At 41.9% G+C, this 24,601-nt stretch overlaps 2 protein-coding genes across 5 annotated transcripts in view; one reads left to right on the forward strand and one right to left on the reverse strand.

Annotated features, from left to right (window-relative positions):
- The window catches only part of CWF19L2 (CWF19 like cell cycle control factor 2), a 59,157-nt gene extending 57,109 nt beyond the window's left edge, over positions 1-2,048 (forward strand). The window contains exons 18-19 of one of the 4 annotated variants that reach the window (XR_003250456.1): positions 471-1,273; positions 1,697-1,997. Coding sequence is in view for 3 of the 4 variants with exons in the window: in XM_026045608.1 (XP_025901393.1) it covers positions 471-611 (141 nt within the window). In the remaining variant the exon portion in view is untranslated. Of the gene's footprint in view, positions 1-470; positions 1,314-1,696 lie in introns of those variants that run through there. The other 3 variants (XM_026045608.1, XM_026045607.1, XM_026045606.1) reach the window with 3 other exon arrangements.
- Positions 2,049-18,738: 16,690 nt separating this feature from the next.
- On the reverse strand, positions 18,739-20,499 carry LOC112952706 (vitelline membrane outer layer protein 1-like). Its single transcript, XM_026045605.1, has 3 exons — positions 20,329-20,499; positions 19,596-19,699; positions 18,739-19,033 (listed from the first exon to the last, which is right to left on the reverse strand). Exons 1-3 carry the CDS (start codon positions 20,497-20,499, stop codon positions 18,739-18,741), a joined length of 570 nt encoding a protein of 189 aa, XP_025901390.1.
- Between the last annotated feature and the right edge of the window lie 4,102 nt (positions 20,500-24,601).

Below are 24,601 nucleotides of genomic sequence, written 5' to 3' on the forward strand. Positions count from 1 at the left end.
CARGCTGTTTTCACTGGTGGCCAGCGATAGGACGAGGGGYAATGGCCACAAGCTGGAGCACAAGAAGTTCCGTCTCCAGGTGAGGAGGATCTTCTTTACTGTTAGGGTGACAGAGCCCTGGAACAGGCTGCCCAGGGRGGTTGTGGAGTCTCCTACTCTGGAGGTCTTCAAAACCCACCTGGATGCCACCCTGTGCCACATGCTGTAGGTGTGCCTGCTTGAGCAGGAAGGTTGGACTAGATGATCTCTAGAGGTCCCTTCCAACCTTAAATATTCTGTGATTCTGTGATTCTGTGAATATTAATGACTATTTCACTATTAATGACTACTAATGACTATCATTTAAAACAGAGACTGTAAGAAAACAATCCCAATTYGAAAGTATATATTCCTATACTTTTAAGGAAAAAATAGCATTAAATAATACAGTAATTTGGTATTTATCATTTATTTTTGTTCTGCCTGCACAGGAAGTCATTGGTGGCATGCTGGACTTGGAACCACGGCTCTGGAGAAAAGGAATCAGGCAGAACTTTGAGGATCAGAGGAAGAAAGTGTTGCAGTTTGCACAGTGGTGGAAACCATATGACTTTACCAAAAGTAAAGAATGAATACATCCAGCTCTGGACTGGGTGAGGACCAGTTAGCAAGGACTCTATATAAGCCATATGCTATTTTAAAAGATATTTTCTATGTAAAGTATAACACCAGTGTGTTATGTATTGCTAAAAAGTTTTTTAAAAACAGGAATATTCATTATTTGCTCATTATTCATTTCTGGGTTCTGCAAATCAGATGACTATGGCTTTTGTATTTTTTTTTTACCTGAATCAAAAGACCAGTGTCCATTTGGTTAGTGGAAGTCTTAAAATAATGTTGTGCTTTTGGATTTTTTTATAATCTTTGAAACAGATGTTTTTTTTTTTTTATTTAGCATAGAATCAAAGCTTACTACTACTGTGACATTTTGTAGATAATGGTGTAAATTTTAGGACTATTTTAATGTATTGTTGCAGAAGGAAGCTGTTATAGAAAATCACTTTCTGCTTCTGAGTCCTTGTGGGTTTTTTTAAGTCATTGTAGTAATATAAAACTTAAAATATGACATGGTTGATAAATCTACTGGCMTCTGCACAAGATTTGATGTTGTTTTTTATATGTTTTTAATATAAAGTTGTATTTTCAAACAGAGTTGTTGTACAAAGGATGATGAGACACTCGTGCACGTTTTTTTTATGAAGTCTGTAGCTGATGACAAGTATCAGCTTTAACAGTGAGCGTGTTATACTTTTATTTTTTTTTAACCAAAAAAATAGAAAAAGGGCAAGCAGGGTAGGAGGGAGGGCAAGGCAGGGGGAACTTAAAGAAAAACACTCTCTAGTGACCAACCRGGAAGAAGAGAATCATCACACAGGGCTCCCTGGATGAGTGTTCTCTCCTGGCTGTCCTCGCGAGTGTAGAAGGTGGTGCCCCATAATACTTTCCCATGGTAAATATATAGTTTTGGTAGGAACCTCGTGGTTGCTCCTGCTTATGGTACCAACAGTGCTGACTGGAAGAAACTTTGAGTCGATGTTTCAGACACAGTCACTTGGTAAGCTTGGTGCAGGGGTGTCACTGGAACATGCTTGTCACCTGCTTGAGCGACTGTTACCTGCCATGTTTTTCACCAGATCTTGTTCTTCCTCTTGTGTAGAAGCTACGAAAGAGACTGTAGGAGAGAGTGAGAAGGGGCTCTCGTACCAGAGGCAGTCGCTTCCCTCAGGAACTGTGACACAGCAACGTCTCGTGCCTTGCAGGACTGGGAGAACAGGACCAGACCACAGACAAGGGCCCAGACGTACCCTCAATGTCCTCCAGGTGCATTGGGGAAGGCCTCCAAGCTTTTAGGCAAAAGACAATGTTACAAGGAGAGGCTTCAGAAGGGCACACTGGAGCCCCTTAGATTTTACAGGGGTTAATGCACTGTACAGCAGTGTCATGGTGAGCTGCCAGGTCTCTTACTGCTGAACTCGGACTGTACAGCTCTGCCAATTGTGAACTCGGATTAAAAAAAAGGATCAATAAATATACAATAAAAAAAAAAAAAGTGTTTATCTGTCTCTGCAACTTCCTTGGGGAGCTAGACCATTTTTGCCATACTTGAAGCTTTTTTTTTTTTTTCTCCCCTGCTCCCTTCTGCCCTACAGACCTAGTGCAGGTAGAAATCTAATATGGTGTGGTTTACTTTCTATTGGATCCTTGTGAATTTGTCTCACTGCTAGGGAAATATCTTAAAATTAAGCTGTCACGATCATTTTAGTGGCTTTAAAACCTGATATCTGTGCAAGCCACAGATAAAAGGGCCAGTTACACTGTTACCCAGTTGATTTCGATCTTCCTTAAGCTACTGAGGAGATTACAGAGCAAATGGGAAATAAAATAGTAGTTGCATTGCTGGGACTGTGGTAAAACTTAAGCAAAATTTCAGTCACGTACAATTTTCGTTGCTATAAAGCATGAGTGAAGATTGCATTTGCTCTAAAAGCCAGCGTTGCCAGTGGTCTCATGCACTCCTGTGAAGGATGGCCACATAGTGGCGGAGGTGATTGTCTGTAAGGCCATGGAAAATCATTCTCTTGTGCTGTGCTGGAAGTACTTTTTTTCCTAAGTAATGTCACTTCTGCCCTAAATCTGCCTTTCTCAAAGGAAGGTGTGTGTGTCACACAAGAGGATAGCTAACTTGTACATAGCGTGTCTTCCTTCTTGACTCATGGATTTTGCATGTTTTGTTTCAACAAAACTACTAATCTTCTTTGGGCAAGATGGGATTCTTAAATATCTGCTTGAACTATCTTAAGCTACTAGTTTTCAGAATAGGCAACAGCRTGCTTACCTTATGCCCTGGGAGTGGTGTCCTCTTCTACTCGGTCACAGTGATATCTTCAGGTTAAGCTGCTCCTCTTCATAAATAGCTCTAAATATTCATGAGGGCATGAGGGTGAGTAAAGCTTTTTAGGGCACTTATGTGTCAGGCAAGAGGCACTTAAAGTTCAGTTCTTGCTCCTAGAAATGTTAAAATATTTTAAATAGACCTTTCTCATCAGGAAGAATACCCAGTAACTGGACAGTTTAGGCAGTAAGAGATGGAATATGTAAGTTCTGGTCTCTGTAGGGAGAATAGGGATCTGAACCTGGATTTCTTACATTTGCTATAAATGTATTCCTATTTATTCTTAGGTGCAACTGGGCAAAAAGCCAAGTGCTGTATCCTACGCTTTGGTCACAACAACCCCATGCAGCACTGCAGGCTCAGGGCAGGGTGGTTGGAGAGCTGYGGGGCAGAAAAGGAGCTGGGGTGCTGGTCGACAGGCAGCTGAACAGGAGCCAGCGGTGTGGCCAGGAAGGCCAACAGCCTCCTGGCTTGTGTCAGGAACAGTGTAGCCAGCAGGAGCAGGGAAGTGATTGTCCCCTTTTACTCAGCACCGGTGAGGCCACACCTGGAATCCTGTGTTCAGTTTTGTCCCCTCACCACAGGAAGGACATGGAGGTGCTGGGGTGAGTCCAAAGAAGGCAGCGAGGCTGGTGAAGGGCCTGGAGCCTGTGCTCAGCCCGTATGAGGCGCGGCTGGGGTTGTTYAGTCTGGAGAAGAGGAGGCTCTGGGGAGAGCTTATCGCTCTCTACGGCTACGTGAGAGGAGGTTGTAGTGAGGGTGGGATCGGTCTCTTCTTTAGAATAACAATGGATAGAACAAGACTAAACGGCCTCAAGTTACACCAGAAGAGGTTCAGGTTAGATATTAGGAAACCTTCTACATGGAAAGAGTGGTGAAGTGCTGGAACAGGCTGCCCAGGGAAGAGGTGGAGTCACTGTCCCCGGCAGTGTTCAAGAAGCGTGTAGATGAGGGAGCTTATAATAGATAAGCTTAGGGACGTGGTTCAGCAGCTGTGGTGGGGATAGGTTTGCGGTTGGACTCGATCTTGAAGGTCTTGTCTAACCATAGTGATTCTATGGAGAAGAGAAAAGAAAAAACAGAACCTGCCCCTTCAAGTAAATCTACGTGGATATTGAACTGATGTTAGAATATATTCATGTCTTGCCCTGTAAGACAAGCAGCGATGCACACTGCTCCTTTTCTGCTCAGTGCCTGACATGAAATACAGTGTGTGCTTGCTATTGTGTCTTTTTTTTTCCCAAGTAAAGTTATTCCCTTTATTCATATTTTCTTGTTATGCGGAAGAGTTTGCATGCTCTACAAACTGCAAAATGCTTCCACTGCATGCCATTTTTTTCAGCAGCTTGAAGATGGAGAGGGCTGCATCAGCACAGCACCGTAACCACTGCTTGAGCAACACTGGGTGAGGTCTTAGCTAGTGTTCAAATACAAGCGCTTTTGGTCAGGTTGTTACCAAGTCTGCTGCAGAAGACAGGATGATACTCAGACAGATATCTGCCTTCCACTTTTTGCCTGTAGAATTTCAATTTTTTCCCTTCAGAATTTCAGGCAGCCTTCAGTTGCCTTCAGACTAAGGCCTCACCTTTTGAGCTTAGCCAGTTTGCTCAAATGGAAGGTGGGGAACCTTGAGTTTTTACTGCACATCAGTTTGCAGCAAACCATTAGCTCAGAACATGGAGCTCAAAAGCTGCCTTGCTGTTGTTGCCCTTCTGCATGGCCATAATGGTTGGTCGATGACAAGGTGATTGCCTGACATCACCCCGTGAAAGAAACTGTGGGTGAACTCAGTGAAAAAAAAAAAGAGCAATGTTTTTTTTTCCTAGTTACTAGTTCTTCCAAATAGGTAATTCTCTAATATGTTTATATTTCACTTTTCTTTCCCTTCTTTGCTTTTTCCCTTGAACTAAGGCGATAAACTGCATTTAACTGTGTAACGGTGGCAGTTGCTTTGTACTTATTAAAGTACCTGAAAGAGTACAAAGTGGGGTTTTATTGCTTTGCAAGGAAATGAATATAGAAGCATTCAATATCAAGTCTGTTTGGACTGATTTTTTTTCATTTATGAATCCAAAGAATGAGTGGCACCAAGAATACTACTCAAAAGTAATTTAGTAATACATTGAGTTCAGCCTACTTGTTCGAAGTTTCATACAAATCCTTATTGGAAAATGGCATATTAAAATTAATGGTACCTCTCAGGGCAAGAAATAAAAATCACATGCCTCTATCTCAGATTTAAAAATGATTTATAAATGCACAGTTCTTAYTTCTAGCTTCTGTGCAAGGATTCCGAATGAAACTTGTGGGACTGCATCCTGTGCTGAGGGATCTGAGTGYGGATAAGGATCTGATCACGCACAGGTCATGCCAGTACAGTGCGTGCGGGTGACGTGTCTGCTCTGGACAGTGGTAGCAGTGTCGAGGTTGGAGTGACGTGTCCAGTTCTGGGCACCACTGCACTAGSATCTAGAGGTCTGGGAACAGGCTGTCCCGCACATGTTGGGAATGTGGTCTGCTTTGGAGCAGTGCAATGCACTAGGCCACCCTGCAGTCCTTTCTTGCCTGTTGCCTGTGGTTTTGAGGGAACTGGCTCACCTGCTTTGCCTGAGAATGTGATTGTTTTGTCACAGGAGTGTAGGGAAGAGACAGTTTTGTCACCAACCCCAGGGTAATTTATTAACAGATATTTAATCCAGAGTTGTCCATATTGCAAACCCTAGAGCACGCCCAGATGCGTAAGACCAAACGGACATGATTAGCAGAGATCCATACGGGCTATAATAATTACAACATCAGAGAAAATGAGCAAGAGTAAATCAGTGTAATCAAATTTTTTTTCTTTTTGCCTGCAGCAGCAGGAGCTGATGCTGTTTAGGAGCAGTGTGTGACTCATGGTACTGGGGCAAGAAATCTTGCAAGASTTAGCAGTGAATGTGGGGAAAGAAAGTAGGCGCCTATACGGCTTTTTTGTCATTCACTGTAGACACAAAGCCTCCCATCTCTCCCTGTAGCCGTGCTCTGTTTCATATGGAAGTGAAGAAATAATCCAGGAATCAGTTTTCCATTAAGGAAAACACAACATTTCTCCCTGACATCTGAGACAGTGGAAGGTGTGAATTGGAGGATTGCATTCAACATGGTAGAAATATGGTATAGCTGTCATGAACTGCAGCTGGCAAAGCCAAATTCAGTGGTGATTCCTTCGAGGAAAAAAAAYGCCAGGAACCTATTTCCTTACAAATCCAGCAGTTAATTTTAACTGAACAAACTCTAGTTTAAGGCCCCCCACATTGAGGACTGTTCTATTAACAGAATATTTTGTGAATATCAATACAGTATTTCTAGTAGTTAAATTTTATTTTCTAACTGCTCATGTAATTTCATTTGCTTTATATTCCCACACTTCTTCAGTGAAGAAGAACCATGTTCTGTTTCTACCCGTTCTCTTATGTTTTGCATGTGAAGTTGCATTAAGGCAATAACATTCTGACATATGTATATAAATATATATAATTTACGAATGTGTTTAAAATAGCCTATATGTATTACTTGACTATTTACCCAATCATCTTTGTCCAACCTCTGCTAAACGCATTTTTGACCCACTAAATGTTGCTAGGTAGGTCATTTTCCCTGTGCCCTTCCTGGAAGGTGTGTTGACCATGGGGTGTTTGTTAGGCTGAGGCTGTCAGCAGGGCAACTTGTCTGTATCTGAGTTCCTCTCAGTTCAGTAGAGTGGCCCTGGCTGGTCCAGGCTGGTTCATGGAGGCTTGTGCTTTGGCTGGTCCAGGCTGGTTCTAAAGASTTGTGCTTTTCCCCTTCCTAACTGRTGGTTCAGCTGGGGGCCGTGTGTGTTTGATAGACACTGTGCAATGATTTCTTGTTACCCCGGTTTTAAAGGATGCATCATGCAAGAGGATGGATCTTGGGAAGTAACCAAGATGTGATCGCTCTCATCTTCTCAGGGAGTGTGTTCCCCATCTGGAACCAGAAATTAAAGATATTTGCTAACAAGGACAGTGCAGCCAATTATTTTTTTGCAGTGAGCTCCTGTTTAGTTTATTGCAGACAGCAGGACCTTTTAAAACTGTAGGTCTGACCACCTTGTGCTACATCTGTGCTTTCAGCTTAGTCTTTTAATAGCAAGTCTAAACCCCAACCCAAATCCTCCAATATATTACAGACCAATTATTTTGCTTGCTGAGTCACTCTATCAGTTTGACAGCATGCCTGGCAGAAAACTTTGATTGCCTTCAATTCTTTGATTACAGAAAAAAGAATCTGTTTATTTCATTAGAGACACCAAGATCTGGCTGTCCCTTGGATTCACAGGGCTTATATACACAGTCCCCACAGATGGTCCCTGGTGGATTCGTTCTCTGCCCAGTCCTCTGGAGCTTGAGGGACCTCTCCTGTGGCAAAGGCAGCGGCAGTTTCTCTTCTGGGCAAAGTCCTCCCTTCTGCCATGCCTGGGCACAGACCTCAGCTCTCCTTGAGTGGCAGATTTGCTTGGAGCTTATTGCTTGTGTTGGCCAGAAGTTGACTATATTTCTATCAACCATGAATGGTCAATGCCACAAGTAGGAAAGGAGGTTCATCTCTATAGAGGAGATCTTCCTGATGGGTGTTATTTAAACAAGGAAATCCAGAGCTATATAGAGACAAAACTTTGGGATGGAAAGGAATCCTTTAGAACTGAACAAGTTCTTCTTGAAGTTAGCAGATATTTAATACTGATTGAACTTCTGAATTGCTGGTTGCTTAAATTAATGGAATATCTGCAGCCTCTAGAGAAAATTGAGAACCATTAAAGAAAAATACTGTCTTAGTTGTCTGTCTGTTATATATTTTTCTGTCAATTCTGATGGGAAAGGAGTGATACTAATTTGAAACTGTTTCTCAAACATAAAAATATATTATTCTGTGATATGGAATTCACAGATACTGCATTGTTATTGGCAACCTGCAAACAAGCTTGTGCTACCTGCTACTCAATCACATAGCTAGACCTCCGATGTCATAGAGAGTTCAGGAGCCATCCAAAAGACTCAAGGACCAGGGGAAAAGTCTGAATTTCACTCCCATTTTACTAATGGGGAAGGACACACAAAGATTAGAGCTTATGTGTGTTGCTACTTAACAGCATGCAGTCCCTCCCACACAGATGTGGAAGTACAGCATCTAATGGAAGGACTTTAATCCACTACCAATTTATAGGAAGAAAAATAATTAGAGATCTATGTACTGCAATAGCAGGAATGTGTGGGGATATAATGAGAAGGGCTAGCTTGCTAAGTGGGTCATAACTAGTAAGAGTCAGAAAAGATCATTARAAAGGTTGCTACATATACACTAAAAGGAAGACCAAAGAAAGCATGAGGTCATTACTGAGGGAAGGAGGACAGCAAATAACTGCTGATACAAAAGAAAGTAGAAGTAATTTTTTTCTTCTAACTCTGCAGATAATAATGAAGAAGTAGTTTTGCCCAGATACTTAATACAATGAAGTTTATTACAGAGAGAGTTGCAGGTTGGGAAGAGGGAAAAAGAGGGGGAAAAAATTGTTAGATAACTTGTCTGTAGCCAAATAGCCTAGGCTAATTCCAGAAACATCAGTAAGAAAACACCTGGATTTTGGGGAGCAAAGACAAGTATTTACAGAGACACCTTCAAGTATGTCATAGTGTTACAGTACAGTTAGAGTTGCCTGGACCGGTAACCTGTAAGTTTGTTCTGCTTGTTGAAGACCTTTTTCATACATGATCTTTCTTTTTTTTTTTTTTTTTTCCCCAACATTGTCTGATTACTTTTTTTTTTTTCTGAAAGATCTCTCCATGTAATTCCTGATTGCTTTTTTTTTTTATCTCTTCATGGAATCTACAGGCTTCCTTTGGAAGCCACCTTTCCCTCGAAGCAAAGCTTGTAGTGTTTATACTGTGAGTTTACTTTTATTCTGCACTCCAAATAAAATTAATCTGTGAAAAATCTCTKTCAGATAGAGTATTATTTCCCAAGAAGGAGAACATAATTATCACTGTCCTCCTAATGATTTGTGCAGCATAAAGGTGGTTCTGTGTGCTGGGTTATTTTGCACCCTCTTGTGGCCATGATGCTCTTTCTTCAGTCTTCAGAATTCAGTCAGAATTCCCTGAAGTGGATTAACTCATCACAGAAAGARGTTAAATGTTCAAATCCTAAAAGTCACATGTGTGGCCTCCTCCTATAATCAAATAACCCACGAAAGGATGCAATCAAAAACTACTGCATTCTGACAAAATCTTTCTTTTCTCTTCTGCAATGGTTGAGGACTATAAAGAAAAAGTTTTTTTTTTTTTTTAAAAAAAGGAGAAATTAAAAAAAAAAAGAAGAAGAAAACAAAACCTCAGCTCCTGTGGCAGTTATTTTATGCTTAAGAGCTACTGTAGGCAGCCAGGAGTGCTACAGTACTTTTTCATCACTATTGACAAGCTTTTGAGCATCACAGCAAAAATGCCCCTTGAGAATGAGACAAACCAAGCTGCTGTTCTGACTGCATCTTCAAACAAGTTTGTTGGGATAAGTCCTCTCAGAGGACAAATTATTTYAATACTGAAACAATTTAAATATTCTTCTTGGATCAGGCATTAATGAGATGTGGGGAATACTTGAATACCAATGSTATTGGTCTGTGTTTCTTGCAAACCAAATCACAGAACTGCTTGAATTTTTGTTTATCTGCTGTACAAACATGGAAAGGAGCTTCTTTTGAAATGTCCATCAACATCTGCTGTCAAAGTTTTTTTTTGTGCAAATATGGACTGCGGAAGCGTTCCAGCAATTCCCATTATACCCACTTTGCCTCTCAAATCCAGTTTCTGCATTGGGCAACTTATCTTTCCTCTTTTTAGGGAGCCACCAGAGGCAGTATTTCCCTTGTTGGCAAGTAACACAAACAGGTTTTGTTTCCTCCGTAGCCTTCAGAATTCACTTAAAAATGAATTCTGCATTTTCAAGGAGAAATGTAGCAAAATGTGTAGGACTTTCACTACAAAGAAATTAAATGTAAGGGGAAGCAATAAATTTAGAAGTGTTATTCAGATTTAGCATGTAGAAGGTGTCTAAACTCCTGGTGAAATCATCTGCTGCAGAGATAGTCAATCCAATGAGTGGAGTCAAGAGGATGCTTCAGCAGACCAAGGATGGTTGTCATCTCTGGGATGGGACAGGCAACTCCAAGCAGTGTCCTGACCAGCTCTCCATGGACTGCAATGGGAATTTGGATTCCTGACTCTAAGTAAACACCTGTACGCAACTCAGATTCTTGAATGCTGGAGCCTGCCTATGTCCATAGGCAGTAAATGGTCTTTGTGAACTTTTTTCTCCTATGTAGGACTTATCCTATAACATAAAGCTTTTCTGGTGTGAAGTGCGGCAKCCTTCAGAAGAGTATTAAACTTCCTTGCTCTAAGATACTAGCTGAATTGTATCTTATTAAGGATAAGAAATGTTCAACATGTTTCACATYAAGTATTTAATATTTGTGAATATGTTAATGTACTTTTGGTTTCTAATAAGTGCTGAGGACTGTGGGGAGAACCAAGGGCACTTCTTCCCAACAGCACGAGAACTAAACTGAGGGCTGCCCCAGAAAATTGAAGGTAAATGTTCATATAAACTAGTGTTTATATTTCAGAAGTCATGGGAGTTGGGCAACATCCCGGAGGACTCACAGAAGAAAAACAATTTTTCAGAAAGCAGGTTCAGGGACTTATACTCTGCTAGCACTTAGTTTGGAACTGGAAAGTGTAAATATCTAAGGGATGATACACAGATAAGAAAAGAGCAACATGGATTTTGAAAATTTATCAAGTTTGTTTGTTGTCTTTGAGGGGCCTGCAGTGAAATCAGTAGATATGATATGTAAGTGGAGTGTTAATGATTCTGTAACTCCTGCATGACTTTTCATAAGCAACCTATAGGGATACTGAAATGCTGGATATTTTGGTACATCCCACCATTCAATCCATCTCTCTCTATGTTTGGCCTCATTTGGCCTAGGACCTAGTTGATTCCTTTGGCTCCTTTAAGTGACACGTGGATATTAGGTTTAGGATATGTGGTTTGTGAAGCTTTATCACAGCCTTGAAATTGTGAAGAACTGCAAGGAGGTAATTTTGGTTGAAAAAATATTGTTGGCTAAAGAGCACAATGGAATTGTAAACACAGCAAGTAAAACACAGGAAGGCACAAGGATCCTTTATTGAATTTCATACTACAATTTAACTCAAGAAAGGGAGGGAGGAGGAAGAATGTGAGAAAAAATCTCATGATAACTTAGTGTAACAATAGCAATGTATGTGTTCTAGTGTTGGGTGCGTTCTGTATGTAATGTCAAATCATAGACTGCTGTTCAAATACAGACAGTTCTTTTAATGTATAGTCTACGCAAAGTGCAATGAACCTCTAAAGAGAACGCATGGGCAAAGGTGGGGTATGTGAAACTTCAGAGGCTCTTAACAGAGAGCTCTCACCTTGCGTCAAAAGGTTGGCTCTCCAAGAAGCAATGTCTTGTCCTGCGGAGCCTGTGTTCCCCTGGAATGGGGTGAGGAGATATATTGCCCAAATAAGTGCTGGGATTCTTCTTTCTGGTGTCGTGTGTTTTCCTTCCAGCTCAAAGGCAGCTTTAGGGATTGTAACAGTGAAGGATTTGGCACCTCTGGTAGCATCCTTAACAGGGATTCAGTCTATCCTGAGAGCTACCAGGATTAGCTGGAGAAATTGCTCTGAGGAAACATCACCTCTGTTTAACTGCAGGGTGCCGTACTGAGTAGATGGCTAAACTTAGGTCAGATGAGTCATACAAGACTATTGACTCAGAGAAGAGCAGAGACTACATCACCAGTCCCATAGCTGTCTCCCCTGGAATTTTCTCCAGATTGTTCAAGCCAGTGAGCCAAGTAGAGTCGATCATTTCTTTTTGCTGATGAAATCTTATTAAGTGAAAGATCATAATAAGATATGCTAAATATGTTTAATAAAACTGAGCTAATCTGGGAATTTTATGTATTTCTGAGATATTTGGAGACTACTTCATAGTTGATTGGTGTTCTTGAAAGCTCTTAAGTATGTGGTATCAAAGACATGGACTTAATTAAATGACCCTCTTAAAATATTGTCCATGTAGTATCCTGCTTTCCTTGGCTGCAACAACATCTACTAATAATGAAAGAAATCTTGTCATGTCAAAGGCCAAGCTTTATCCCCATGAGTTACAGAAAATATTTTTTCCTTAAATTCCCACAGTACTGAATGTAATGACTCATTGCTTCTACTTATCCCTTAATTATATGCTTTCTATGTGGTTGTCTTAAATTTATGATAACTGATCTCACTGGCATCACTTCATAGTGACTCTGCTCCATAGTGTGTTTAGATCCAGGCATGGGATTAGGCTGTGGGCGAAACATCCCTTGGGGTTTCCAGTGGTGAAAATCTTACAGCTCCAGCAGCTGCTGACTCACAGCAGAGATGAAGATGGGTGGAAAAATCAGAGAAAACTGCTGGACAGGCCAAACAAGAGAAAAAGTTGCATTACAAAACTTAAAGTTTTAATGTAGAGGTAGGTAATGTATGTTATTGTACAGATGGAACTACATAACACAGAAGGTCACTTTCAGGCATGTAGACCGTCATTGTGTGCTTCTCACAGTGCTTCTGAAAAGTCAGCCTCTTGAAAATGATGTTATTTTACTCTAAATAAGTTGCAAGCAATTGTTAAAAGCATTCATTCTAGTGATGCCCAGGCTTCAGCTGAAAATTGCTAATGAAATTTTCTGATTACAGTCTAATATGTGCTCCTATCTGTGGCAAAACCATTATTAAAGTTTTTGGTCATGATATTGATTCTGTAGTGTAAGATCCTGCCAATGAGAAGAGAAGCTAATCCCAGCGGTGCCCTGAAGAGGCCGGTCGTGGCACAAGAGATGTTGCACTGTGGTAGCAGTAGTGCTGCTAAAGCTGCTGAGAGGGCTTGATGGAGCAGCTCTGACAGCCTGGAAACTACATTGGGTGACCTGTTGAGGCTGGGTCAGATAAAGAGCAAATACTGTCTGAGGATGAGAAGAGAGGTGGAAGTTGGAAGAGCAGTTGAGACAAGAGGCTGAGAGGTTGAGTTACCTCTTATGTGGATGTGAATTATGTTTCTGCAGTCTTCCCTCAGAAGTTCTTCCCTCAGATACTGTTCATTCACAGTATCTGTCTGGGTCCTGTAGATATTCTGCCTAGCGAAGGTGGCTTTTGGCTTCACAGAGAGAATTACAACTGCGTTAATCTCTTTGCTGCCTTGGTAGAGCCAACAGGAAATGTTGTGTTTKAGGTAGTTGATGAGCCTTTGAACGCCCACTTTCGATGCTCTTGAATCAAAGGTGGCACATCTTAACACTGGCTAATTAAAATTTTGTCCTAATTAATCTGCACCTATAGATCATAGTGGCCCTGGAATACTTTTACTTGGTTAATTAGTGTTTTAAGCAGTCTGATTCAGTACAACAGAGTCTGCCTTTTTCTGACACGGGATATGCTCCTTTTTTTGTTTGTTTTTAGTGAAATAGGACTGAACAAGAAGTTTCCTTGAACACTGAAGTAGGGATTGCAGATAGAAGTAAGTGACTCCTGTGTGTTCCACCCTAGTGTCTGGAGACTTCTTTTTGCTGTCAGTCATTTTATCAACAAGACACGAGTTGCCTGACTCACAGGCTGCATCTGAGAACTAAGGATTTCCTAGCAAGTCAGTAGACGTCATATGTKCCCTCAGATAGCATTTTCTGTGCTGTTCAGGGTAGTCACCTAACAAGGACTTCTGTTAATCCATCAATTACACTTTTACATTAAGAAGCTTTAGCACATTTTGATCCCTAACTTAATTTATCCTTCCTGTGCAAAGGAAGGGCTGAGGTTACTTTCACTTCTYAGAAAATATTATTGCTCACTTTTAGTGAAAAGATTGCTGAAAGCTTATGATTCCATAACAACTACTCTGTGTTTAGCCGTTTTGTGATCCARTTCCCAGGTTAAATTTCATATTTTCTAGGTATTTCTATCCATTGAAAATCACATCAACCGAAAGTTCAACATTTAGGATGTTCATTAAAAAAATACATAGGAATTGAAAAAAAAAGAAAAAAAAAAGGATGTCAGTTTTATATAGTCAGTTTTATATAGTTAGACTATATAGCTTTAGTCAAAGATGAGCTTTTTTGAGACATCTTGTCAGAGCATTTGGAGTTTACTTGAAGATGCCTTCCCCAACAGCTGTGTTTTCTGAAAAAGTTGTGCATAGGAAGGCAAGTGCAGAAACCCCACAGTTGGATATATTTTAGACTCCTATTAAGACCTCTCCTCCTACATTAGACCCACTCTACACATGGTAACATTATGCCTTGTGTGAACTGCTTACAATCCAAAGAAAAGGAGAAGCAGAGAAATGAAAAAGAAAGGAAAAACTGAGTGCCCTGTCCAATTGCAGAATCCTTTTTGAATACCTGGTGCACTTTTAGGTATTGCTATCTCTTTGATATTGTTCTGCTGTTACACAAATAGTGAACATAGTCCTATGTTCATATAGTTTATAGTCATAAACCCAGCATCATAAACCCATTACAAGGTTTAGTGTAAGTGGTACTAGGAGTTTTAAGCAGGAAGTATAGCATAGTTTGGTGTAAGTTAATAACAAATAAATGTTTTTGATAGTAATTTTGCTCAGTAAGATGATTTGGGATTTTCATGCTTACTGGACAGCAAAATCAAGGCATATTCTGGATCTTTTAGTATGTTTGTAAATGTGAAACTGTCCTAAGTAAATCAAAGTCCATTTACACAGGCAGCATACTCTAGCAGTTCAATGCTAGGCGAGATGGCAGGTAAGCATATTGGGATTAAAAAGCTTGCAATTTGGTAGGAAGTTGCACTAGGTAAGAAAAAGGAAGTGACCCCAGATATGTTATATTCATGTACATAAGACCAACACAGTGCTGGAGCAATGGTACTCAGAGAGACATGCCAGCATGGAGCAGCTGAGAGAAGAACCTGGCTAGCTGGTTACTCCCTGCTAGACCAGCACACGACACCTCTCCTGCCTTGCTCATTAATAGCAGAGATATTGGTAATTTGTCCTGCCTTTCAAATCATGTTATTTGTTTGTTTGTTTGTTTGTTTGTTTGTTTGTTTGTTTATTATTGCTTAGCTTTGGGATGCAAGCTTTAATGAGTGTTTAATGAGAACAGAGCTGCTTTGTTGTGCCATTTTCTGACAGTGTACCCTGGAAACCAGATCCTACCAAACTGCAGCACATGGAAAATCTATAGGTTGCTTAATTAAAACAGGAAATATGAATGACAAATTAAACTGAAATACTAAACCTGAAATCTGTATGAAATATTTTTCCAGCCAAGAAAATAACACCAATAGCAGAACTATTTTATTTCTCTCACTTGCAGTTCCTTGGAGCAGATATCTGAGAGTTCTACAAATAGCAAAAAGAAAGAGATGTAATAAAGACGTCAATTCAGGTTTAAAGCATCTAAGTGGAAGACACAAGATGACACTAGGTAATTTTTAGGCCCATTACAGTATTACAAATGACAGAGGTACATTTAGTCAGATCTATAGAAGCAGACAAGTAGTATTAAGAGAAGGGGAATCAGGTGCTTAGAGAGTAGTTGTTTCCTGACAGACCTTTGAGGTGAATCATGAAAAATAGCTGCATAATGAACCTCTGGAATACGTCCCACAACTGCAATCAAGACACAGATTTTCCCACTAAAATTTCCCCATTAAAATTGTGGCACCTTCTTGGAATCCTCTTCTTTTAAAACAAAATGACAGTCCTACAAATCTGAGGCTTGGAAGCATTGTGAGGAACAGCGGATAGTTTACACAGCACATAGCAGTTTTCTTGCTAGATTTCTCCATACCACTGCATCAAAATCAGATCAGACAGAAGAAGAATGTGAGGTGTAGGGTTTTTTTTTTTTTCCTTGTAAGTCTTTTCTGCAGCAGTATTACCAGTGTAGCTGTAAAGGGTTAAGCAACAAGAAAGAAAAGAAAAAAAAATCCAACCAAAAGTAATGAGGGACAAGACTGATTTGCCTCAACAGAGAGTATAGCCCTTTAAAAAAAAAAAAAAAAAAAAAAACCCTTAATGGACCTTCCTGAGGTAAGAAATTACTGCAATTCATCTTAAATGACACTTGACAAGGTTCAAYGTATCTATTATAATCTCATTTAATAAACCCTTCAGCCCGCTTAAATATGCCTTCTGTCTGCTTTGCCCACTGGAGACATACATTTTAGCAATTCGTTAACCTCCTTTCTAATTGAGTGGACATAGGCAGCACTCTGCTATGACCCTGCAGAACCAAAACACAAGAAATTTTGTTCTATTTCTCAAAATACGGGCTCATTTCTGGAAAGGGGCACAGAAAGGTCAGAGAGATGTAGCTGTGTGTACCCTCCTTTAGATTTACTGAAAAAATTACTTGGTTGTTCTGAATTAGCCATTACTTCAGTATGAATTTTATTACAGGTCAAAGGTRCATTTGTGGAAGCAAAACCAAATCTTCTAAAATAAAAAATATCAGATAAGATCGGATAAAGAATTTCTTCTTCAGAGAAAATATAAATAAATGCCTCATTAAAGATGTTCTCAGAGGAAACAAGCTGGCTTGGAAATGCTCTGAACTTTGGGAGYGTTTGCTCAGTGGAGAGCTGAATTCAGACTTTGCAGCTCTACAGATGTATTTTATTTATTTTTCTTAAAGGGAATGGAATGGGATCAGAAGATGAGAATGCTGGTAACCATATGAGTGCTTCTAGATGGCAATGCTGCCCAAACTGGTACCAGTGCAGTTTATTTTCACACTCAGGTTAAGAGTCCAACACTTCCTGGTTTTAAAGAAGAAACTTTATTTTGCATTCACAAAGGTAGTTTGCTTGACATGTCCAATGCTTAGAGGCAAATTAGTGCTTAGAGCTAAATAGGTGGGTCATGAGCACTTTGAAAAACTTAGAGTGGAGCTGTTCTCTAGTCTTGTCATTTGTAATTTCAGCTCACATTATTGTACTTAACTCTGTGATCCTGTGCCAGGTCTAAACCCGATTTTTTTAGAAGTTTGTGCCCTATATGGCTGTGACTGGTTGTATCCAGTGACAACAAGCCCCAGAAGCTATTTATGCCAGGAGGGACTAAAGTCTCTACTTGTACCAGGTTGTGATCAAAAATGGAGAAGATCAAATGGTTCTRTGTCTTCTGTCAGTATTCCCCAGAGAAACACTGGAAAAATTTCCTAAGTTCTTTCYACTCTACTCAGTTTTATTTACCCGTACTTATTCTCTGGGAAGATTGTTCTAGGTGTTGCATCAGAAGCAGAACAGGCTCCAGACTTCTCCAAATGCACTGTCTCCTTACGTGGAACAAGGAAGGTGCATGTGCAAATGTGTGCGCTCAAATTACAACAAAAGTCAGAGCACAAGGCATTGGCTCTGTCACAGCAATCACCAGTTAATGAGACAGAATTTCTTTGAGAGTACCTGGACTCAAGCACAAAAGATAAAATGCTTCTCTCAGGAAGCCTCCCACCAAAGCTCCAGGTCTCTGCAGAGACACACATTTATGCATGAATAGAGAGGTTTCAGAAGAAGCAGACGTGTCATCTTGCATCTAGCGTGGAAAGAAGATGGAGCAGAAACTTCTGTTCCAAAATCTGACAGAACAGCAAGTGTGGGACAGCAGAGATGAGCAAAAGGAGACTGAGGTGAAAAGGTAGGTCTATCTCTTAGCTCTAGAGATATGCTCTAGAGATAGAGCATAGTCAGACCCAGGCTCTGAGCAGGTTTGGACTTGGTTCTTCTACCTGTGCTCTGACATGGAAACTGAATAGCAATGATGAGCATAGTGCTGAGCTGGGAAACATTGCTGACAGGTCACAGTTATTGCCTCAGGCTCAATGCCACATGAACAACAACTGCACAACTTCTGGTAGGCAGAAATAGCTCACAGCTGTCTGGGGACAGCCTTCAGTTCACCCCAAAAATGTTGCCATATGTCTAAGCTCTTTGATGCACTTTTACATGTAAATGATAGTATTCTTTTTATTTTATTTTATTTACTGCCTGCCATTATAAAAAGATTCTATCTTGAACTGTAGTCTGAGCCTGTGTATGGGAGCACTAGCAAATTTAATGTCAGACTTGTCAGTGATCAGGATAAGAGAGCCAAGTGCCAGTGATTGCAATAAATGAACCTCTGGTGCCACAGATGATCATGAATCTCAGCTGCTCAAGGATCTAGAAGCCAGCATGTGAGGAGACTGGGATCTAAGGACTATTGACTAGATTGGATGGTTGAGGCCAGCTAGTGAGGAAGCCAATTCTGTGAAAGAGAGTATATATTTCAGTAGTGCACATCAATCCTCACCATGCGGAGAGGAACAGGATGTGTGTATTACTACATAGGTGCTGCTAAAAGATATCTGTTTATCTATGGAYGACTGCAGAGGTTTTGTGTGTGTGTGCACATGCTTATGTTCGTTTACTGAACTTACATGGTAAGCTTCAATACTGAGGGAACAGGAAACAAGGAGCAGCATAGGCTCCTGGTGATCATCAGGCTGAGGCAGGAGGAAACCCTTTGGGTCCAGGAGCCGCTATATAGTGCTATCCCGTAACAGAATTTGATTGAAAAAAAATGCACACCACTCCTTGTGTAAGGACAAACTCATGCTTTATTGGTGGATCACCTTGTAAATATTTAGGTAGAGGGCTTGGACTTAGGCACAACAGTATAATTTCAAACTGTTGAGAGCTGTGTCATCCCCCCTTCCCTTGGGTTTATCTACCTTTGTCTGGAGCCCACAGACGGCTGTAGATTTGCAGCTTTCACTCCATGGGCCATATTGACCCCCTGAAAGTCCATGACCCTCCAGCTGTGTTCCATCAGAGCAGAGGAATATCACATTGTTGGCTGCTGTGTCATCAAGCAGATGCTGCTGTGGTTCCACACGCAGCGAGAAGGAAATTATCTTGTTACTGGTGCAGAACTGGGCCTTCGTCCAGGTTCCCCACCTGGCAGAGAGGAGAAACAACTTCCCAATATGTATTCAGCCTCTGCTCACGTGAAAGCAACCCTGCACCTTCATTGGGACCCTGGTAGTCCTCGGGCAGGGTATTTACAGAACAGCAAATTTCACAGAGAATTTCTTTCACTCTACTTCCCTTGAATGTTTTTGTCTTTCCCCCTCGATGTCCAGCTATCGACAGGCCCGGGCTGTCCTGTTGCTACATGACTCCTTGGTGAGTTCAGCTGCTTCCTTTGACCCTGTTATTTAACATCAATGTCTTTCTCCAAGTAAGCATTTGAGAAAAAGGAGAAAGAAAATGCTCAAGACCATATATTTGCAGTTCCCTTTCCTGACTTCAAGATATATTCAAAATCTATTCCCTTCTCTGGGAAAAGATATTGCCCTAAGATAGTCACACTTTGTGGCTAATGAGTGCAAGTGGTGCAGGAGATGGTGCAGGACAACCATCTTCACAAGGGTTTGGGGACTGCACTACTTTCCCTTGCCTTCCCAAAGCTACTGTCCTGAAGGAAGAATGATAAAGCAAAGGCTAAAAGGCTACTTACCGCCCCACCGAGGACTCAATGGTTGTGCCGTCTGTGCAGTGCAGGCGGATGCCATTCAGAGCTGTGTCATCACCAAAGAGCCAGAATCCCTGCTTGGACTCCACCTTAGAAGAATGGGCAAAAAAGTGAGTGTCACTGTCACGAGTGAATGGCCAACTTGCTGTCCCATTAGAAAGGATGGATAAGATGAGCCTTGGGAGAGGTATTAGGAGGCTCTGAGAGATGCAACCAGATACATCTTAGTGCTGCTAAGCAAAGAGTTTATAAGGCAGCTCTACAGCCTTTTCTAGCGAGCCCTATTTGCTGTTGCCTATGTCTGTACCTTTCGAAACAACAGAGCAGAGCTTCTGAACAAAGAGGAGCATTCGGTGTCTGCTGCCCTTAGGACATGCCCACACTCTGGTTGTGTCCACTGAYCCCAAGAGATGGAATCTGGAGAGGTGGAAGTTTTCGCTGCCCTTTGGGAATGAGCTCTAAAGGACAGATCCCCCAGCCTATACATATCCCATGGACTCCCCCGGTGAGAAATCACTCATTGGCAGGGAGTTTGGAGAGCTAATATGCACTAGAGATTTCTTGCTGATAAACCTGCATGAGCAGTAAAGATTCAATGCAAACACTGCTGCAATGGGACTAAGTGTTGCTGAGAGCCCTACTGAGACCTGAATGAGAGAACCTAATTTCATAATGAGTTGTTTTCTTTCCTGCTCTTGTAAAAGGAATGAAATCTTACCTTCAGTTCAAATCCCTTAGCGTAGCCTTTGGGGCAAAATTGTGGCTTCCCCCAAGTGCCCCAGAGGCCTCCATTGGGCACAGTGAGGAYGGACTCATATTGTCGTGCCTCTGTGCCTCGAAGGCAGCAAGAGCCCAGCAGGAAGAGGAGGGCAGAGAGGAGAGGATGCATAGTGAGGACCTGCTCTGAGTCTTGCTGCATAGAGCAGCTGGGTCGGAGGCTATTTATGAAGAAGGGAAGTGGATGGGAGTCCTTGGGAGAAGTGTCAACAAACCCCATGGGCACCACTGGTTGTTGCTACGTGCCRCTCCTGTTAACTGCCTGTCACTCAGGATTGGGGCCGCCCTTGCCAAACAGAAGGTTATCACTGGTGAAGATTGCAGCGGCCATGGAAAAAAAAAAATTGTTGTGAGGGAAGTGAGGCGGAGCWGAGATATAGACCCTGAGCGGGTACTGTGGCTTTGAGGATGGTCCTGGGAATGTGGTGAGGAGGGTATGAGAGGAGAAGTGCAGGACTGGCCAGGAAGGAAACCTCTAACAGCGCCAAGGTAAAACAGAGGTGGATGGGTCTCAGCGATCTTTGCTCTGAGGAAGTTCTCACTTGCTTTYTATCTCTCTCTGTCCTCTCTGTCCTGCTGGGGTTAAGGAAAGTGCAAGCACTGGAAACCGCTGAGTTTTGCTTTGAAATATGTGTAAGTGTAGATGACTAAGCAAAGATGGATACATCTCCTCACAGGACAAAGTGCTGCAGCCTCCAACCATTTCAGTGGCCCTTCATTGAACTTGCTACCATTCACTGATGCCATCTTGTATTAAGGGGCCCAAAACCATGCACAGTAGTCCATATACAGTCTAATGAGTGTAAAGTAAAAGGGAACATTCACTTCCCGAGATCTCTGATTCTCTTCCTTTTCATACAGCTGCTACTGGCCTTTGCTGTCAGGACATGCTGCTGGCTCATGTCCAGCTTGCTGCACATCAGRACGCCCCAAGGCCTTTTCCTCAGAGCTGCTCCACAAGCAATCAGACCCCCAGTGTGTTATTGCAGGACGGCTTCTTCCCCAGGGACAGGGCTTGTCTTATCCCTTTGTTGGATTTCACAAGGCTCCTGCTGCCTGATTCATCTGGCCTGTCCAAGTCCCTCTGGATGGCTGCCCTGCCTTCTTGTGTATCAAAAGGTATCCCCAGTTTGACATAATCCAGAGCCGTGAGAGTGCACTCCACTGCCTTCTCCACCTCACTAATAAAGATACAAGATATTGCTCAGAAGAAACCCTGAGGAACTCTGCATGTAACTGCTTTGCAGATAAAGGACCCATCAGGACTCTGACTTCACTCTCCCAATTCTAAGAGTTTAGTTGGATGTTCAAGGTCACCTGATAAACACCATTAAAAATGTTTAAACTATGGCCTGACCATCCTTCCCTTGGGAGCCTCTTCTAAGCTAAGACTTTCACTTCTTCACTTGCCTCCTGTCTTGTGATCCTGCCTCCTATTTCCCTTTCAGATTGGGATTTTCATGACCGGCTTCTTAAAGTAGAAACACATATTTCTCCTTATGCAGATAGAGCTTCCAGCTGCTCTGGTTTATATTTGGGAGCTGCCAATATACAGATCAGGTGAGAGTTTCAGAGTTTTCAGTCCAAGCAGACCTGCTATTTTTCCACTCTCAGGTAAGTAAGTCTTRTATGTCTAGATAGATTAAATAGCGAAGAGACCTCTGCAGATAGCAACACTCATAGGTCTTTCACGGGATAGTTTTAGAATGAGAGGGCAAGAAACCAGTGCAGTGGATCTCCTCATAAGACTGGCAGCAATCACAGAGAAGGCAATGGGTACTATATTCACTAATGTCCTGTGATGCAGTGATGTGATCAGCCCTCTACATTAGCTAGGAAAGCTACATAGGGTTTTCAGGGTATGTGAAAATGTACTGCTTCTGAGTGAAGTGAKGCTGGAAAAGTTAGGACTGAGAAAATTGTCTTAAGGAGAAGCAAAGAAGACCTTGGTGGGGGAGAAGGAATAGAAATGGCCAAAGCTGAAAAGGGAGAAATGTTCTACGCATCATATCCCTAAAATGAATCTCACTCCTTTCAGATCTGTCTTATTGACAGGGACAGTTTTCTTTGGCTTCAACTCTGTCAACTTTCCCTTTGTCAGTGCCTGTGCCAGTCCTGCCTCCTCAAGAGAGAAGACCCTGGTCAGTAGCTTTGCTGCTTTATTATTACTCCGTTTCATCTTTCTCCTTCCCAGGTATAAGCTATTGGCTCTGGTTCAGTGATTCTGTGATATTCCAACAGGAAGAAGTGAACCGTTCACAYTAATCACACTAGTAACTAACTTTGGCTATTGAAGGAAGATTTTTCATTCATACTTTTTTTTAACTTCAGTTAGCTAGAAAACAAACAAGGAACTAACTCCAGTTTTATGTTTCTCTTCCTTGTTGCTCACTAATTTTTAACTCTCTTGGAGTGGCGAGCCTCTTTTTTGAGTCAAATCTGCTTTATACTGGAAATTCTTTGCTATGTGAATATGTCATGGGCTGGAGCAGAGGCTGACCAAGGGAAATGCTAATGAGAGGTGGGGGCACTAGCAGCATTTTGTGAACTCTGTGACCTGAAATCCWGAGGAAGATAGGAAGTCACTGCAGCTCCAATTTGGCAGCAGGAAAATCTCTAACTACACCCTTCCAAAGGGAAAAGCAGATGATAAGTTCTCAATTGCTTGGTAGTGGGACTTATCTGGGAAGAAAGCTACCTTCCCGCTCATGATACATTATTGCTATGGATATAGATATATGCCTGCATCAGGAGAATGTTGCCAGCAGGTCAAGGGAGGGGATCCTGCCCTGCTACTCAGCTCTGGTGAGGCCACACCTGGAGTAYTGGGGGCAGTTCTGGGCTCCCCAGTATAAGAGAGATGTGGAGCTTCTAGAGAGGGTCCAGCRGAGAGTGATAAAGATGATTAAGGGACTGGGGCATCTCTCCTATGAGGAGAGACTGAGTGAGTTGGGCCTGTTTAGCTTGGAGAAGAGAAGGCTGAGAGGGGATTTAATTAATATTTATAAATACATGAAGGGAGAATGCAGGGGCCAAGCTCTTCTCATTGGTGGCCAGTGACAGGACAAGGGGAAATGGGTATAAGTTGAAASCCAGGCAGTTCCATCTGCATGTGAGGAAGAACTTCCTTACTGTGAGGGTGACAGAGCCCTGGCACAGACTGCCCAGGGAGGCTGTGGAGTCTCCTTCTCTGGAGATCTTCCCAACCCGCCTGGCTGCCACCCTGTGCCCAGTGCTCTAGGTGTCCCTGCCTGAGCGAGAAGGTTGGACTAGATGATCTCTAGAGGTCCCTTCCAACCTTGAACATTCTGAGATTCTGTGATATTCCCTGGGGAAAGCAAATGTTGGGTTCAGGTGACAGGACAAGATGGTCCCTCACTGAAGTGGAAATCTTAGGGCTAGTTCAGATACAATATCTGCATATTTGCCTCCTTCTTCACTGATGTCTTCAATGTCCTTCTCAATTTATTTTGGCCTGCTCCAAGGACAGTTGGTACACCACTGTTAGACTGAGTTTCAGAAGCARAAGTACTACCTTGCCTTCCTATCCTGCATGCAGCTCAAAAACCATTAGCARAGAATCAAAATTTCCTAAGCTAATAACTGTATTCTTTGAGGGCTGGGAAAATTATTGGTACACCCAGATCAGATTCATAGGTTAATTCTCAGCTGCGTACAAAATGCCCCCTTCTTGCCTGCAACATAACAGTGATGAGGTGCAATTGCTATGCTTGTCTCAATGAGAAAGATGGTGTTTCCCTGTGAGACCACTCCCAAATAACAAAAAGTCATTAAACTGAGATAGACTATGGCATCTCACTGCTTTCGGTGCAGAGCAGCTAATACTGAGGATTAGTTTTCTCTGAGACAAAAGCAGCTTTCTTCTTAACAGTCTCTCTCATTTCTGCAACTTCTTGTGGAAAGCAAAAAGCAAGGGGAAGGATGGGTCAGCACCTTCTACAGAGATTTGTTGCCTTTTGCTGACTAGTTTCCATCCAATCAAAGACTGGAAACACAGTCTGCAGCTAGGAGGGGAGTAAGGGGCYAATGCTGCTCCACAATGCTGTGGAGAACACTTGAGAAGGGTTCCTGGGGGAAGCAATCTGAGGAGAAGGGCAAAAGCCAGGYGTCACTGAAATGGGCTGAGAACTAAGGACTTCTGCTTGTGTCTGAAACCTTCTGCTAAAAAGCTCTTGGTGTTAACTAGCAGAGTT

This window comes from Nothoprocta perdicaria, unplaced genomic scaffold, assembly GCF_003342845.1.
Source record: "Nothoprocta perdicaria isolate Ctin4 unplaced genomic scaffold, notPer1 scaffold_404, whole genome shotgun sequence".
Classification (NCBI taxonomy): Eukaryota; Metazoa; Chordata; class Aves; order Tinamiformes; family Tinamidae; genus Nothoprocta; species Nothoprocta perdicaria.